Source organism: Myotis lucifugus, unplaced genomic scaffold (genome assembly GCF_000147115.1).
Source record: "Myotis lucifugus unplaced genomic scaffold, Myoluc2.0 scaffold_285, whole genome shotgun sequence".
Lineage (NCBI taxonomy): Eukaryota > Metazoa > Chordata > Mammalia > Chiroptera > Vespertilionidae > Myotis > Myotis lucifugus.
Genome location: NW_005871333.1, coordinates 586,277 through 602,360, shown reverse-complemented (window position 1 = coordinate 602,360; position 16,084 = coordinate 586,277). Strand labels below are relative to the sequence as shown.

General features: G+C 55.6%; 3 protein-coding genes and 1 long non-coding RNA gene across 6 annotated transcripts in view; 3 read left to right on the top strand and 1 right to left on the bottom strand.

Moving 5' to 3' along the window:
* The first annotated feature begins 453 nt into the window (after positions 1-453).
* Positions 454-3,490, top strand: PRR30 (proline rich 30). The gene has a single exon (XM_023763484.1). It carries the CDS (start codon positions 1,329-1,331, stop codon positions 2,886-2,888), a length of 1,560 nt encoding a protein of 519 aa, XP_023619252.1. The 5' UTR covers positions 454-1,328; the 3' UTR covers positions 2,889-3,490.
* Positions 3,491-4,042: 552 nt separating this feature from the next.
* PREB (prolactin regulatory element binding) lies at positions 4,043-7,900 on the top strand. Of its 2 annotated transcripts, XM_006099810.3 has the most exons (9): positions 4,044-4,404; positions 4,959-5,151; positions 5,350-5,570; positions 5,764-5,844; positions 5,941-6,065; positions 6,254-6,427; positions 6,574-6,646; positions 6,831-6,990; positions 7,170-7,900. In XM_006099810.3, exons 1-9 carry the CDS (start codon positions 4,270-4,272, stop codon positions 7,262-7,264), a joined length of 1,257 nt encoding a protein of 418 aa, XP_006099872.1. In that variant the 5' UTR covers positions 4,044-4,269; the 3' UTR covers positions 7,265-7,900. The 2 variants fall into 2 exon arrangements, with proteins under 2 accessions (XP_023619217.1, XP_006099872.1); XM_023763449.1 differs by lacking the exon at positions 5,764-5,844 and having other exon boundaries at positions 4,043-4,404.
* On the bottom strand, positions 7,852-13,209 carry ABHD1 (abhydrolase domain containing 1). Its single transcript, XM_006099809.3, has 9 exons — positions 13,007-13,209; positions 10,007-10,167; positions 9,504-9,686; positions 9,273-9,318; positions 9,010-9,122; positions 8,713-8,886; positions 8,491-8,539; positions 8,233-8,398; positions 7,852-8,129 (listed from the first exon to the last, which is right to left on the bottom strand). Exons 1-9 carry the CDS (start codon positions 13,106-13,108, stop codon positions 7,918-7,920), a joined length of 1,206 nt encoding a protein of 401 aa, XP_006099871.1. The 5' UTR covers positions 13,109-13,209; the 3' UTR covers positions 7,852-7,917.
* Positions 13,210-13,326: 117 nt separating this feature from the next.
* The window catches only part of LOC111828113, a 10,222-nt gene continuing 7,464 nt past the window's right edge, over positions 13,327-16,084 (top strand). The window contains exons 1-3 of one of the 2 annotated variants that reach the window (XR_002831898.1): positions 13,327-13,455; positions 15,286-15,403; positions 15,952-16,059. This is a non-coding gene — a long non-coding RNA (uncharacterized LOC111828113). Of the gene's footprint in view, positions 13,456-15,285; positions 15,404-15,951; positions 16,060-16,084 lie in introns of those variants that run through there. The other variant, XR_002831899.1, reaches the window with a different exon arrangement.

Sequence of the window (16,084 nt, the reverse complement as noted above, 5' to 3'; positions counted from 1 at the left end):
CTGGGAGGGGGGGGAATCCCTCAGCCCGGCCTGCACCTTCTCGCACTATGGGAGCCCTTGGGGGATGTCCAACTGATGCCTTAGGCCTGCTTCCTGCGGGGAGCGGGCCTAAGCCAGCAGTCAGACATCCTTAGCGCTGCCATGGAGGCAGGAGAGGCTCCTGCCACCACCACCGAGCTCGCCAGCCATGACCCCGGCTTCTGGCTGAGTGGCACTCCCCCTGTGGGAGCACTCAGACCACCAGGAGGCAGCTCCTATGTTGAGCGTCTGCCCCCTGGTGGTCCGTGAGCATCATAGCGACCAGTCGTTTCACTGTTCAGTGGATTTGCTTATTAGCCTTTTATTATATAGGATATCCTAAAGGGAGTGTGGAGCATGAGCCTGCTCAGAAAGCAAGGGAAAATAAGAAGTTGAAGGGAGGACCCAGCCCAAATAGGCTGTGTGGTTCAGGGGAACCCTTGGTGGGCAGAGAGCAGAGGGGGTAACGGGGGCCTGAAAAGGAGACGAGTGCCCCAGAGAATTTTGCCTGCTTCAGTTTTGTCAAAGGCCAGCCTGTGGACGGTCTCTGAAAGCAGGTCCCAGAGCCTAGAGGCAGAGAACCTTTGATGTCACACCTGACCTTTGTGACACAGGCACTAGATGTCACGGAGAACTACCCCCAGGAAATGGGACTTCTAGCTCCCAAGGGTGGTGGCAGTGCCACCCCTTAGACAAAGTCCCAGTCTTTCAGAGGCTTTCACCAGCTGGCCACATGCTCCTGCTGCTGTTGGGTGTGATAAGCCATATTGACTAGGGCCAGGCTGAGCCAGAGGACATCAGCATTAGGGGCAACAAGGGGTCAGGGGAACCAGACTGGCAGGAAACCAAGATGCTTGCAGAATCCCTGATTCAGGTTTAGGAGAACAAAAGCCTATAACAGAAGACCCCCTCCTGGCTAAGGAGGACTGAAGACCAGGCTCGGACAGAAATCTGGGTCAGAGTGAGTTTAGGGTAGAGGATGCTGGGGGCAGAGAGGGGTGCATCCACTCTTTGGTGACTGTTCCTTTTTCTCCCAGGTCCCGTCCTTTCTGAAGTGCCTTGTAAAACAGTCCAGAGGACCCTTCATGGGTAAGAGCTTACACCACCAGAACACCCTCAATTCCTAGTCGCATCTCAGCCCCCATACCCTCTTCTCCAACTCCTTCCTACCCTCTCTCCCTCCCTATTTCTCTCCTCCTCAGCTCTACCCTTCCCTTGAGCATTTTGCCAGCTCTTCTGCCCCCAAAGGTGACATGGGTTTAGGGTCTTAGTGAACCAGCCTGGAACTGGCCCCTGAGGCAAAGCTGGAAATGGACCCATTCTCTCAATATCTTGGGTGCTGTTTCTTTCTCTACAGGTCCTATGGGCTGTGCCTTCCTCCCTGGCCCATTCAGATAATTGCTGCCACCCCCAGGCTCCCAGAGGCAGCTCGGATTCTCCATCCCTATACATCCCTCATCAAATGGCCAACTGCAAAGAAGAGAGAAGCCAAGCTTAGATCCCACCTCCTGCCTGAACACCCAGAGAGCCTGGTGCTGCTGGGCTGGGTGTCTCCTACGCTGCAACCAGAGATACCAGTCCTGGCTGCCAGGTCTCTAATCTCTGGTCTTGCCGCCTCAGTCCTTTCCGGTTTCAAGGCGATGTTGCCTCAAAACAAGGACCAAGGGCTGCTACAGAAAGCAGCGCCCCCTGGGCGTCCCCCTCAGGGCCCCTCACAACTTGTGGACTCCCTTCCTCAGAACCTTCAGCCTTTGCCTCCACAGAAATCGCTCCCTCTCGCCCCTCCACCTTGCTCCCCTCCACCACAGTCCCACTCTCCTGGCTCCCATTCCTCCTCTTCTGACTCAAATTCTGACTTCGTCCTACAACCCTACTCTTCCTCTCTCCCAAGTTCCCCCGCTTTCTTTCATCAGAATTGCCCGTCTCTCTCCCTTCCACGTTCCTCCTCTCCCTCCTGCCAGCTATATCCCTCTCCGCCTCCTACTCAGTCCTCTAATCCCTCTCAGCCACAGAACTCCTCTCGCCCACACTGCCAGTCTCCTTTACACTCCGAAGACCTACCTAGCTCCACGCTCACTTCCCAGAACCTCAGCCTACCTTGTCCTGGGGTCCACCCCAATAGGCAGACATGGCACTGGCATCAGCACCAGGACACCAGATCCCCTGGGGTGGCGGAGGGATGCGTGGCAAGCGAAAGGGACGCTGCAGAGTTCAGGAACCCGGGAGCCCTGGCCCAGGCCCTGGTGGTGCAGCTGGGGTACCGTCGCATCGCACACGACCTTCGGTTACTCATTTTGCAGAGCCTGTGGCTAGGCAGAACCGACCAGCCTCCGGTTGTGGAGTACCCTATATGCCTGGTGTGTCTCCGGCCCCGCAGTCCCTCTTGCCCCACCCCCAGGTACAGGACTGGACCCCGGCTGCTTGCCTTCCCCCAGCTACTGCCCTGTGCACAAGACCAGGAATCGAGACCACTCCGCATAGGCATCGGCTTTGCTCTCCGCCTGCCTCAAGGCCAGGCCAGGACTTTGCATCTGTTGCCAGAAAGAAGACGGGAGGAAGCAGGACCTCAGGGCGAGGCCATGCAGGCCCCTGGGTATCAAACCCACGCATTTCAGGCCCCAGCAGCTCAGGCCTGGGCAGATTCAGCTTCAGGCAAACCCTCCCTGACCGGGAGCCTCAGGTCTGCAGGCCCTCCATCACCAAATTCCACTCGATGTTCAGGGCCTCTGCGTCAGGCACTCAAACAGGCCGCGGTCTCCCTGAAGCCCGGGCTTTTGTCGGCTCCAAGGCCTGCCTCTCCAGAGCCTATTCTCCAAAAGTCGCCATCCTATTTCCAGAGCCACGGAGGCTCACTGGAGCACCTCTTCTAAACCCTGCCATCCCCACCAGGCCCCAGATCTCGGGGAGCCCCCGAGACACCCTGAAGGGCTGGCTGGCTGGCGGGCAGGTGTGTTCTCCAGCCCTGAACCCTGGAAGTCCCTTGTGGAGCCTGCTCTCTCCTGGCTGAAGAGGACCAAGGGTACGGGAGGCCCCATTCAGCCTTCAATGTATCCAATAAAGCTTAACCCTGCAAAACTTGTGTTTGTGTCCTGTTGAGCAGACACCCTGGGTACCTATGGGGTCAGAGGGGGTGGGGCAGAACCCAACAAGGGGTCGGAGAGAGTCAAGGGAAACAGAGTGGCCAGGGAGAGTGGATGCCATGTACCCGAAAAGGGCAAGGGGCCCACAAGGCCTGAGCACCTGAGATGTGCCGGGCTCTGGCTGGCCCTTCGCACATTAAATTTGGTGAAGCAGATAATGGCATCCCCAAAGGTGAAGCCACTGGGTCCCTTCTGCTGGGTGCACCTTAGGTTAACGAGGATGCATGCCGATGTGGCCAGGGGAGCAACCGGAGGTGTCTCCTTGCAGGAAAGGGCACTCTTCGCATTCACTTGCAGAGAACCACCAGGATGCTCCCATTGGAGATAAGAAACCCAAGGGCCCCCTCGGGAGGGTGGAGACTAGATCTGCCCTGCTGGGGGCCGGATTGCCAGCCTCTGCGATGTCCAAGGGGAGCAGCCCCCGCCCCAGGGCACAGGTGCAGGGTCGGAGCCACGAGGATGGACAGGTGTTAAGGCAAATCGTCTCCTCCTACTAGAAAGCGGTTTGTTTTCAGGTTCGCACTGCCTGCATTCAGAGGCCAGACAAGCCACATGTCCAGCGTGTGACCGTGGGGCAAATCACTTCCTCTCTGGGGTAAAACGTAAAGGCGGCGCTTGTACGCGTCTGCGTATCAGTCTGGAAGGCAGACAGCCCCAACCCCAGGATTTCCTTGTTAAAGGTCCACGAACCTCCCTTGGCCTGTATGAGCTCTTCTCCACGCAGGACATTCCCGCGAGGCAAGAGCGCGCTGCTCCCGCCCCGCAAAAAGATGGCGGAGACCCGGGTCCCGGCGCCGGAGGTCGGCCCCCTCCCCCCGCGGCCGGCTATTGCTGACGCGGATCGGCGGTTCTGCGCCTGCGCGAGGGGAGCGGGCCGGGCGCGCCTGCGCACTGCGCGTCCGCCAGGCCGGGGTGGGTGGCCGCGAGCGCAGACGCCGGCTGCTGTGTGCGGGTCGAGTCTTGGCATCCCCGCGGGGTGAGAGGGTCGGGAGTCCCCCCGGCGGCGGCCGGATCAAGTTCAGCAGCGGCGGGGGCAGAGTCGAAGGCCGGGCGCGGCATGTCGCGGAGGCCGCGGGGCGGACGGTGAAGCGCGCGGCGAGCGGCGAGCGGGATGGGTCGGCGCCGGGCGCCCGAGCTCTACCGGGCCCCGTTCCCGTTGTACGCGCTGCAGGTGGACCCCAGCACGGGGCTGCTCATCGCTGCGGGCGGCGGCGGCGCCGCCAAGACGGGCATAAAGAATGGAGTGGTGAGAGCGCAGGCCACTCTGGCCGGGTCACCGAGGGCGGAGGGCGACCCCGGGAGGGTCGCGGGGGCGGGCCGCACCCCAGCGTGGGACCCCGCCCCCGCCCCGCGGAAACCCCCGGCGAGCCGGGCGTCCGACGCGAATTTCAGCCGAGAGCTTAAGCACAGGGCTGTGGAGAGACGCTAAGGTAAAGCGCGCTTCCGCTGCACCCCGGGAGCAGCTCGGGGGGGTCCTGTCCTGGCTGTTCCGGGAGCCCCGAGCCCCGAGCCGTGCTCAGCAGCGGCGACCGTGCTGCGTGTGGCCCTTGGGCTCGGTCTCCCTCCCTCTTCTAAGCGTCTCCCTATCGCTCTGTGACCTGGAGGTAATGATCCCAGCCCTGCCTGCTGTACGGATTTGTGAGGTTCAGAAGAAAACACGGGTTGGGGGCTGGAGAGAGCCTGGTGAACTAGGAAGTGCGGTCAGCAAAGGGTCAGGTGTCAGACCACCGGAGGCAGGTTTGCCCTTGCGCTAAACCGGGCACCCCTGAACCTCGCCCATGCCGGGCCCCTCTCCCACAGCACTTTCTGCAGCTGGAGCAGATTAACGGGCGGCTGAGCGCCTCCTTGCTGCACACCCACGACACGGAGACGCGGGCTACTATGAACTTGGCGCTGGCTGGCAACATCCTTGCTGCAGGGCAGGATGCCCACTGTCAGCTCCTGCGCTTCCAGACCCTCCAGCCGAAGGGCAAAAGCAAGGCAGAGAAGGCAGGTGAGAAGCCGGCCCTCCAGCTTTTGGGAAAGGGATGAAACGGGTCAGCTCGTTCCCACCTTGGTCTCTGAAGGAGAGGGGCGGGAAGGGGGGTCATGGTCGCAGGCGGGAAGCTGGATGTTCACCAGCCACGTAGAGAGGGGGCCGGTATTGCTTACGCACAGAAGCCTGGACGCTGGTGGGCTGTTTGTGTGGCAGGCACCAAGGAGCAGGGGCCTCGGCAAAGAAAGGGGGCGGCCCCCCCAGAGACGAAATCTGGAGCTGAAACCCACCAGGAGGGGGTGGAACTGAGAGTAGAGAATTTGCAGGCGGTGCAGACAGACTTCAGCCCGGATCCGCTGCAGAAAGTTGTATGCTGCAACCACGATAACACCCTGCTGGCCACGGGAGGCACCGATGGCTGCGTGCGCGTCTGGAAGGTACGGTTTTTTGGGGGTGAGGGAGGATGTGCGTCCTTAGCAGCAAGGCCAGAATTGTGAGAAAGCGAACGTGGGTTCTGGGAAGTAGTGAGCGAAGTCTGCGGCTAGCGGCCTTCAGAAGAGAAGCGGGTGGGAATCGCCGCGCTCTGGTGGGTACCCGGGCGTTATAACCGTGGTGGTGGTTTGGCTGCAGGTACCCAGCCTAGAGAAAGTGCTGGAGTTCAAAGCCCACGAAGGGGAGATTGAGGACCTGGCTTTGGGGCCGGATGGCAAGGTGAGGAGGTGAGAGGGTGGGAAAAGGTGGTGATGCTACTTGTTCTGTACGTGGATCTCCTAACTGTCCCTCCTCGAACTCTTGATTCCTGACCAGTTGGTAACTGTGGGCTGGGACCTTAAGGCCTTCGTGTGGCAGAAGGATCAGCTGGTGACACAGCTGCACTGGCAAGAGAACGGACCCACTTTCTCTAACACGCCTTACCGCTACCAGGCCTGCAGGTGTGAAGGTCCTGGAGGGTGGCTTAAAGGCTCAACCTCGGTGTGGAAGGGGAGTGGGAAAAGACTTGGGGGAAGCCGGTAGCCTTGGCGAGTATTACCTCGGCCCAACCAGGGTGCAGGAGGGTACAAAACTCTTGAGGAGGGCTGGGCAGGCCCCAGGCGCTGAACCGCTTCTCACTGGCCCCCAGGTTTGGGCAGGTTCCAGACCAGCCTACGGGGCTACGACTCTTCACAGTGCAGATTCCCCACAAGCGTCTGCGCCAGCCCCCACCCTGCTACCTCACAGCCTGGGACGGCTCTACCTTCTTGCCTCTTCGGACCAAACCCTGTGGCCATGAAGTCATTTCCTGCCTTACTGTCAGGTCTGAGACAGTGCTGGCGTGGCTCGGTGTGAGGGTGGCTGGGGGGGCTCCACAAGGTCCTGCTGGAGTCCCCGAGGACTCTTGTTAGTGAATGAGTGTTGCTGCGCAGGCGTCCAGGACAGTGAACGCTCTGTTGTTTGTTGCAGTGAATCGGGCACCTTCCTAGGCCTGGGCACAGTCACTGGATCTGTTGCCATCTACATAGCTTTCTCTCTCCAGGTAATGGGCAGAGGTGGGCACAGTCCTGGGGGCTCTTTGGGGTGGGGACTGTAGGCCTGCTTCTACCATGAGTGCAGGGAGGAGTCTGGCCCAGCCTATAGAGGGAAGCCTGGGGGGCAGGGGACATGTTTCCAGAAAGAATGTTTCCCACTGAGCCTTCCTTCCCTTGTTCTCCTGTCCTTAGCGCCTGTACTATGTGAGGGAGGCCCATGGCATTGTAGTGACGGACGTGGCCTTTCTACCCGAGAAGGGTCGCGGTCCAGAGCTCCTTGGGTCCCACGAAACTGCCCTGTTCTCTGTGGCTGTGGATAGTCGTTGCCAGCTGCACCTGCTACCCTCACGACGTGAGTCATTGGGGTGGGCAGGTTCCACCCCACCTTTAGCTGTAGCAAAAATTTGCCTCGTGGAGAATGGGCTGCTCATTTATAGTCATCTGTCCCCTCCTTGAATGGAGTCGGTTGAGGGTTCTGTGTGTTGGCATGTGAAGCCCCTTTGCCCACTGACTTCTTCTCTTATCCTGCAGGGAGTGTTCCTGTGTGGCTCCTGCTGCTGCTATGTGTTGGGCTTATTGTCATGACCATTCTGCTGCTCCAGAGTGCCTTTCCAGGTTTTCTTTAATCTCCTGCTCCCAGGGAACCAGGGGCCTGGGACTCTGCCACCTTCTGGACCAGAGTGGAGGCCCCAACACCATTGTTCACTCCACGTCTACCTGGGTCCACAGCAGAGGTGGCCTCTGAGGAGACCTGACAGGAACTGCCTGCCCTTCCCAGTTAAAGCTTGACTGTGGCCTTGTGTGACTGAGTTCTGGGAACCCTGAATTCATCTTTGGATCCACTCAGGACAGTGGTGTCTGCAGCCCAGGCCACACCACCTGCCTCCTCTCCTCTGTCTGCTAGGGGCTCCAGAGTTGAGCTTATCCTTTCTCCAGAAATATGTGAAGGTGCCCCAGAATTTGGAGTCACTGCTGTCCTTTCTGCAGAAGCAATCTGTTTCTCCTCCCTCACAACCTGTGGCCCGTTGCCCTTCACATGAGCCCCTTGTGTTTGCTGGGGCAAGCACCTGCCTGGGAAGGAAGGAGCAAAAGGAAGACCCAGGCAGTAATCTGGGTTCAGCTGGGTAGCTCTCAGCCAGCCAGGCTAAATAGGCAATAAGTTCTTAGATGGTCTACCCTAGCTTTGAGAAAAGGGAAAGTGAACCTCAGCCCGTTTGACAGGAAAAGTTGATATTTAATAAACCAGGAAGACTGAACTGAGACCCAACTGGCACTGTTGTCAGCTCTTGCCTCCCTCGGAAGGTGACAGAGCCCTGCGGCCCAGCAGTTCTGCCGAGTGCTGGAAGATGGCTCTGGCGTACTGATGGAAGAGGCGGCTCATGTAGCAGTGCTGCCAGGGGAGCAAGCCTTCCAGGAAGCCGATGTGGCCGCCCTGGGCTGTGACGAGCAGGGCGACGTGGGGCGATTGTTGGGCCGCTTGTAGCGGAAAGGCTGGAGGAGGGGTTGGAGAGGTCTGAGAACCCAGGCTCTCTCCACTTACACCACATGGCCCATGGTCCTTGGGGCCTAAAGCATCAAGATTCGGGGTGCTCACCACAGGCTGGGGAGAAGGGGTCGTCCGCTGCATTGAGGCAGAGCACAGGTATCTGGATGGCATCCACTTTGGTTCTTGGGCTTGCTGCCTGGTAGTAGGTAGTACAGTCTTTATAGCCAAAGGCCACAGCTGTGTAGCGCTCATCAAATTGACGTATTGTGCGGGCCTATGGAGGGTGGGATAGGCTAGGTTAAGGATAAGGAATAGGAAGATAATGGAAGAGTAGTTGGAAGAGGGGAGATGGTTGAAAGACTATACCTGTATCACAAAGTCTACATTGACCTCCTTTTCCATCACCTTTCTATTTCTGCAAAAGAGCACAGGTTTGGCTCTCCTCCTGGACCTGACCCAGAGCCCCAGGCCTCTGTTTGATTTCATGAGTGAAAAAGCCCAGATAGAACTGACCCAAGCACTGGGAGGACCTGGCATGCCTGCCATCCTACCCTGTTTGCCGCCCCCTCCCACTTGCCAAGACCCTACCGGTCCACAACTCGGCAGAGCTCGGCAGTGAGGCGCTGATTGAAGAGCAGTGAGTTGAGCGGGGTCTCCAGGGAGCTGGTGGTCTCAAAGGAATCCCAGCATGCAGATAGCGTCAGTGCTGCCACCAGCCCTGCAGCCTGCCCCATTCGTGCCAGGTGGTTCAGCACTAATATCCTGCAGGATTGGACCGGTGACCATGAAAGAAGGGTTTGCATTAGTGAGTTGGGACAGAGGAGACAGAGGAGGAAAGAAACACAGGGAGACTGGGCGTTTGGGTTAAGTCCAGGCAGCCTTTACCCTCCAAGAGAGATGCCCACGGCCAGCAGTGGAGCTTGGGAGTAGCGGCGCTTTATGTGGTTCACGACTGTCTCCAGATCTTCGGTATTGCTGGCACAGAAGGTCCTGTGGGTCTGAGGCAAACCAGGTCATTGGGTAAGGAGGGAAGCCCTGGCCAGAGGCAGAGAAATGGGAGGGAGATGGGAGGAGAGGTAAGTAGAGCCCCAGGGCCCAGGATCTCCAGGATCTTCCTCAGAGCTGTTCTGAGGAAGCAGGGTACTCACCAGCAGTTCTTCCCCATGGCAGCCCCGGTTATTGAGTACAACAGCCCTGTGGCACACGGGTACATCTTAGCCAGGCTGTCTCTAGAAGCCCCTCCCCTTTGCCAGCCTTCAGAAAGACCCCCGGCCAAAGGTGCCTTCCAGGTAGCACCACCTCCCCATAGCTCTGAATTGACCTCCCTGTTGCTAGTTCTCAGATGCCACCCTGCTCCTCTGGGTTGGGTCCATCCTTACCTATAACCATCCCTCAAAGCTTGGTCAACTAGATGCAAGATATATGTCTCCTGGCTATTGCCTATAATACCAGGAAGCAGTAACACAATGGGCTGGGTGGCAGGGTCAGGGTATTGACTGTTGTCAGGCTGGCCAGCCCAGTCTAGCAGGAGCTGTCCTCCATCTGGAGTGTGGAGGACTTCACTGTGGTTTTGGAGAAAAGGACACACAAAGATACCATTAGGAACTCCATATACTTCAAGAGGTTTGCCCCGTCCCACCAAAACAACTCCCAAACTTCCCATTGCCATCTTTTGCGGGCATACATTATGCGAAACAAAACAAGGTGTAATAGGGACATAAAAGGTTCAATATTACCTCATGGTTGTGCAGTTAAATAGCCCTCCATATAGCCACTCGTTTTTACCCTCAACACACTGTGAGGTGGATGGCAAAGATTACCTTCATTTTAAAAGAGATTGCCCTATACTTGCAGCTTGGTGTTCCCCTCTCTCCCTTCTTACCTCCAGTAAGAGACTGGAGGCCGAGGATGCAGTAAGGCTCGGAAGATGGTTTGTAGCCGCCCCTCAAAACACCATAGCGTCGGATAGAAAGTTTCCACAGTGATTGGACAGTGCTGCTTCAGGAAGGCCAGAAACCGGGACCCAGTCACCAGTTGAGGCCTCTGCAATCACAATACAATCTGCCTCACTCCCTGATTTTTGTGCCAAGCCAGAGAGGTCATTGCTTCAGCTGGGAATGAGTCTAGCATACCCTAGTCTGGAATGGCCAAGTCACCTGTGTTAGTACAGTCCAGCTAGAGGCCCAGAGAACTGCCGTCCTGGAGTGTCACCTCTCCAGAACTGACCCTGCAGACTCAGCCAGGCTGGGAGCTGCAGCAGCTGACTGGGTGCTGACTCCCCCACTTAGCCTATCCATGCCCCAGCCCCACTTTGGAGAGAGCAGTAATATAGATAAATTGCCCAGCTGATCCCCTGCAGGAAGGATTGGGACCCCAGACAGAGGCTGAAGAAATGTAGCACCATTCAACCTGTGACCTTTGCATTTTCCATTTTCCACACTGTCATCTTTCTAAAACTAGCGCTAGCTAGCGGAGCTGGCTCCCTGATTTGAGCTGCATATTCCTGTTCCCTACTGTGTGCTCACTGCTGAAGGGCTTCTTCCTGCCACAGCACCTCATTGTCTCGCTCCTGGGCCCCTGCTGTTTGGCCATACTCTAAAGAAGGACTAGTCCCCATGTGACTAGGTTTCCTCTTCCTTCATGCCAGCCGGGGAGAAGGCAACAGGGATGGGACAACAGCGACAGGTGAGGTGAGTGAGCACTCCACCCTGACTTAACCCCTCTGCTGGTTCTTCCGGGTAGACCAAGTGAATGAGAAGGACTAGCCACATAGGAGGCGTATGAAGGAGTACGCTGTGCAGACTCGAAATAGAAATTGCATTTCTGTCACAGGCCCTAAGGAAGCTGAGGACCAGATTCCTCTCTCTTCTGCAGTCTTGGTTCTCGAAGGGGGCTAGGTAAATGATGAGCTGGTGAGGCCAGGTTGGTAGTGTGTTTGAGATGTGATCTCACCCTGGCCCTTAAGCCCCGGGATAACACCTGTGATTCATTGTGTGCTACGTTCAGGCACTAGGCTAAGCCCAACCTTATGAGATAGGATATTTTATAAGTGAAGAAACTATCACTCACAGATTAAGCTGTTTCCCAAAATCGCACAGCAAACAAGAGGCAAAGCAGAATTAACGTTATATTACCACTAATACCAGGAGGTAAAATTTATTGAGTGCTCATTGTGTTCCAAGCATTGTGCTAAGTATTTTACAAGATTATATCCTGTGATTTTCACAGCAGCTCTTTAAGTAATGTGATCCCTCTGTGGATACAGGCTTGAATGTCCAGTAACTTGTCAAAGGTCATGAAGCTCGCTAAACCTAGTTAGTGGGGGAGCTGCGATTCAAACCCAAGTCTGTTCAACTCTAGAGCTTGTGCTCTTAGTCACTGTACTATATATTACCTCCTAATCATCAAGATTTTGAGTTATCAATTTATTAAATTCTTGGTCAAGCAGCTCAGTGGTGTAGAATAAGGTCCTAATAAATTAGGTCACAGGTTTGATTTATGTGGGTTTCATTTTAACTACAGTGAAGTATTTCTTGCCTCATTCCTGAGAATTAAATAGTCACATGCCCATTGGTCACTGTGGATCAGCGGTTCTCAACCTGTGGGTCGCGACCCCTTTGGTGGTCGAACGACCCTTTCACAGGGGTCGCCTAAGACCATCCTGCATATCAGATATTTACATTACGATTCATAAAGTAGCAACATTACAGTTATGAAGTAGCAACGAAAATAATTTTATGGTTGGGTCACAACATGAGGAACTGTATTTAAAGGGCCAGAAGGTTGAGAACCACTGCTGTGGATGAATCAAAACCAGTCTGTTCCATGCTAGACCATTCAAACGCCACATCGTCAGGGCCTCCGGAATGGCACTTTTCCTGCATTTTCACCAGTAGGTGAAAGTCAAGGAAGGGTTTGCAGAATGAAGTGCCAGAGGTCTCTGACTTCTGTGTGGCTTGTTGCAAGCAAAGGAAAATGTTAAGGTCTGAAACAGGTGACTTCCAAATCAGACATATAAAGTAAGATTTATAGTGTATTGTGAGGTTTGGACTTTTTAAATGGTTTTATCAAGGCAGACTTCTTGTATAAAAAATATATGTGAATGTTGAAAGCTCTGGAAATACAGAAAAGTCTAGGTAACATTAAAATTCCCTATTCATAAAGGGCTCGAATCAATAGGTTTCTTGTTAGACTCAGCTACTTAAAACAGAGTTCAATAAAGATTAAATCTTTAGATTTTTCTGGACATGTAAATTATGTACTTGACCTAAATTTCAGTGAGAATATAATCTCCAAGTTCATCAAAATCAGCCTTTTCATACTTTCTCACTTCACTAGACATGGAGAGCCCAGGACTTAAAACAAGGCTGAATGAGCAAGGGCAGCTGGGTTATCCATTAATCCTGAGCCGGAGAAGCAAGGCCTACTGCTATCTGATGGGGCGGTGCTGGGAGTTAGCCACAACCCCCAGGCTCAGGTTCCTTCATTCAGTGCAGCTAATGAGGAACTTCGCTAGACTGCTGGTAAAGACAAGGAAACATGGCGTGCTGTATGCCTTCCACCCCGTCTCCCCAAATGTCTGTCCACATCATGGAGAGCAGAACCCCTCCGATGCCCGAAAGGCCCATCTGGCAAGCGGAGCAGGAGATATGCAGAGGATCTAGGCAGGCAAAGGAATGGCTCTCCACAAGGCAGTGATTAGCAAAGTGAGCCTGGCTGGAGCGCGGGGCGGGGTGGTGTGGAGTTAGGGCGTCAGGTTTCACCTGGGAAGCGAGGCCCAACCATGCCAGTTCCCACAAAGGGCTCGGGCTCCCTGCTGGAAGCTGCCCCCTAGACCCGAGCACCCCCAACTCCCCGGCCAGAGCTCTGGACCCGCACCCACCTGGGGCACACATGCCCAGTAGTAGCCCAAGTAGAGGGCAGTGCCAAGGCTCAAAAGCAGAAAGAACAGATTTGTCCCGGGACACAGGGAGAGACTCAGCATCGCGTGGCTGGGTTTCTGCTCCCGAGGTCTTGACTGGCTCCAGGGCCTTGGCTCCGACTACAGGTCCGCAGGTGAGCGCCGACCTCACCGCCGCAACGGATTGGACGCCGCGCGGGTCCCGCCTCCACGGCCCGCCCGCTGTGCGCCCGGGGCCGAGAGCGCGGTGCTGGGTGCGGGGCTGCGTCCTGCCCGCGGAGCTGCACCGAGTGACCTGCAGATGTCTTCCCCGCCGCCTCCTGCTTCCTCTGGGTCACATGCGGGGCAGCGCCGGGACGGGACGGGCGGCCTCGCCCGCAGCCGCCATCTCCGAGGGGCACCGCCGCCCCTTCCCCTGGCCGCCTGGCGAGGTGAGTGCCCAGCCTGGGTCCTCACGCACGGGACTCAGCCACTCCAGCGGTGACGCCCTGCCCTGTCACACAGAACAGCCACTCACAGTGACCTTGACACTCAGGAAGTGGTCAGTTCACGTGGTGGCTGACCCTGCGGTGTCACAGTGTAGCCATTCACCCTGGTCCTCCCACAACACAACCATTCACAGTGCCACGCTCCACGGTCACTGAGCGGGTGGCTCACACACAGTCCCACACACGGGTTAAAGTCGCTCAGACAGCGTCAGTCTCTGTGATGTAATCCTGTCAAGTGAGTGCAGCAGACATTCACTCCTCACCCACTTGGCCCTGGGATACCCAGCTCTGTCCCTGGCTTCCCTGGGATGTAGAAACGCCGCCTGCCAGAGCAGTGGCTCTCCGCCTTGGCTGACGGGAGAACCATCTGGGACTTTTAACGCCGACCAGTGCCCAGGCCGCACCTCCGACCTATATACATAAAATGTGGCTGATGACTCAATATTTAACTTTTCAAGTTTAACTGATTTGAAATAATGGATGAAGCCAGGCTAAACTTCAACAAAAAATATTTATCCTAAAGTGCCACTAGACTTTATTTCACGGGGGTACATAAAAGATAAAGTTTACAGTACAAAACCAGCAACAGTGGACAAATTGAGGGCACACAAATACCAAACAAAATGATTCTTGAAGTTTGTGATTCCATTGCTTTGAGTTATCAGCAGTGCCTGGACCAGAATGGGCATCAGTTTGAAAATAGGCATTGATAAAAAAAAATCATTCACTTCTGTAGACTCTTTAAATTTTGAAAATGAACTGTGTGTTAATAAACACTGGTTTTGTAATCATTCAAAGTGCATATACATTTTGGGGGGGGGGCGCCCTGTAGTTGGTCTGAGTCAGAGCTTACGTATCAATATAACTTAAAAGCTCTCCGGAAGCTTCAAGTCTGTAGTCGGGTTGAAACCCTGCAATAGAGCATGGTGCTAACACCATGGGATCAGAGAAAGTATACCCAGATGTTAAATGGCAATACACTTAAGGCGAAACCAAAAGACGAGTAGATTTCCAGGCAGGCAAGGGGGAGGCGGGCAGGGAAGAGTTGTTCCAGGAGAGGGAACAGCCTAAGCAGAGCCTGGAGGTGAGAGGCTTCTTAGGAACCAAATAACCTTGGTGTGGCTGGAGCCAATGAGATGGCCAAGAACCAGGTTGTGAGCAGCTACATAAAGGATGCTAGAGTGTATCCTAAGGGTGGAGCAAAGCCATCAGAGAGTTTGATGAAGATGTGGGCAACATGTTCAGATTTGTTGTAGAAGAATCACAATTCTGGAGACTAGAATCTCACAAGTCTGGAGACTAGAAGTCCAAGATCAAGGTGCTAGCGGGATTGAGTTCTGGCAGCCGCGAGAAAGAGTCTGTCCCAGCCTCTCTCCTAGTTTCTGATGTTTTGCTGGCAATGTTTGGCTTTCATTGGCATGTCGAAGCGTCACCCGATCTCTGCCTGCGTCTTTACATGCTCTTCTCCATGTGTGTCCACAATTTTATATGGATGCCAGTCATATTAGATTAGGGACCCAGCCCACTCCAGTATGAAGTCATCCTGGGCCCCTGCAGTGACTCTACCTGCAAAGAAGGTGACATTCTGAGGTATTCGGGCTCAGGACCTCAACGTGTAAAATTTTGAGGGATGCAGTTCAACCTATAATATGGAGTGATGGAAGCTACGTGAACAGATGAGCACATGAACAGATGGGGAGTGAGGAAAGAGCCCAGAGGAATTCTGAAGCATGAAGAAAACGAAGAGAGAAATGGTGTTGCCAAAACCAACAGGTACCGTGATCCAAGGAGGTGGAGTCGTTCACCAGGAAAGTGGCAGGAGGACCCTGATGAGAGCGGGTTTGTTGTGATGGAAGCTGGTGGAGGAGGAGGAGATGAAGACTCCAGCGAGGTAAGAAATCATTGATTCAAAGAACTAAGTCCTGGGGCCGGTGGGCAAAGGCATAGTCTGGAGCCTGGTGGAGGGACTGACCACTGTGACTAAGTGGATGACACTCCATTTTGACACAAAGCTGCAGCCACACTGTGCGCTGGCAAACAGCTGCCACCATCACCCTTAAGAGGAGGCGCGTCCCAGACCCCTCCAGGCCTCACACCGAGCCACTTGTCCAGATGTGCAGTCACAGTCACAGTCACACAACGACACACACCGGCACTGTGACAGCAGTCACAGCTGTCACTGCGAATCTCAAACTCAGGAAGAGCTCACCCAGACACCCCAACACCCAGACCCAACATGCTCCTGCACCAGCACACACCAGTCAGCCAGTCACAGACGGGCCACACTCCGTCACCCGGACACACAGCCACACAGAGTACCCCCTGCCGTGGCACAGGCTCCTGCAACACACAGCCACGTGCACCAATCTCTCTCTCTCTCTCTCTCTCTCTCTCTCTCTCTCTCTCTCTCTCTCTCTCTCTCCCCCCCCCCCCTCCCAGCGGGAGCGGGCAGGGAGACTGGTGGAGCTGCGGAGGGCGGGCGGGGTGGATCCGGGCGGTGTGGGTGCCCTGCCCTGCCCTGCCCTCCCTCCGGCTGGCGACCAGGACTCTGCCCGGCCAGGGCGGCGGCTGC

Coding starts and splice junctions, on each gene's coding strand:
- PRR30 (XM_023763484.1), top strand. CDS start 1,329: ATGGACCCATTCTCTCAATATCTTGGGTGCTGTTTCTTTCTCTACAGG.
- PREB (XM_006099810.3), top strand. CDS start 4,270: ATGGGTCGGCGCCGGGCGCCCGAGCTCTACCGGGCCCCGTTCCCGTTG. Junction 5,571..5,763: donor GCTGCGTGCGCGTCTGGAAG/GTACGGTTTTTT, acceptor GTTTGGCTGCAG/GTACCCAGCCTAGAGAAAGT. Junction 5,845..5,940: donor CTTTGGGGCCGGATGGCAAG/GTGAGGAGGTGA, acceptor ATTCCTGACCAG/TTGGTAACTGTGGGCTGGGA.
- ABHD1 (XM_006099809.3), bottom strand. CDS start 13,108: ATGCTGAGTCTCTCCCTGTGTCCCGGGACAAATCTGTTCTTTCTGCTT. Junction 8,887..9,009: donor GTGGGCATCTCTCTTGGAGG/GTAAAGGCTGCC, acceptor CCAATCCTGCAG/GATATTAGTGCTGAACCACC. Junction 8,399..8,490: donor ATGTAGACTTTGTGATACAG/GTATAGTCTTTC, acceptor CACCCTCCATAG/GCCCGCACAATACGTCAATT.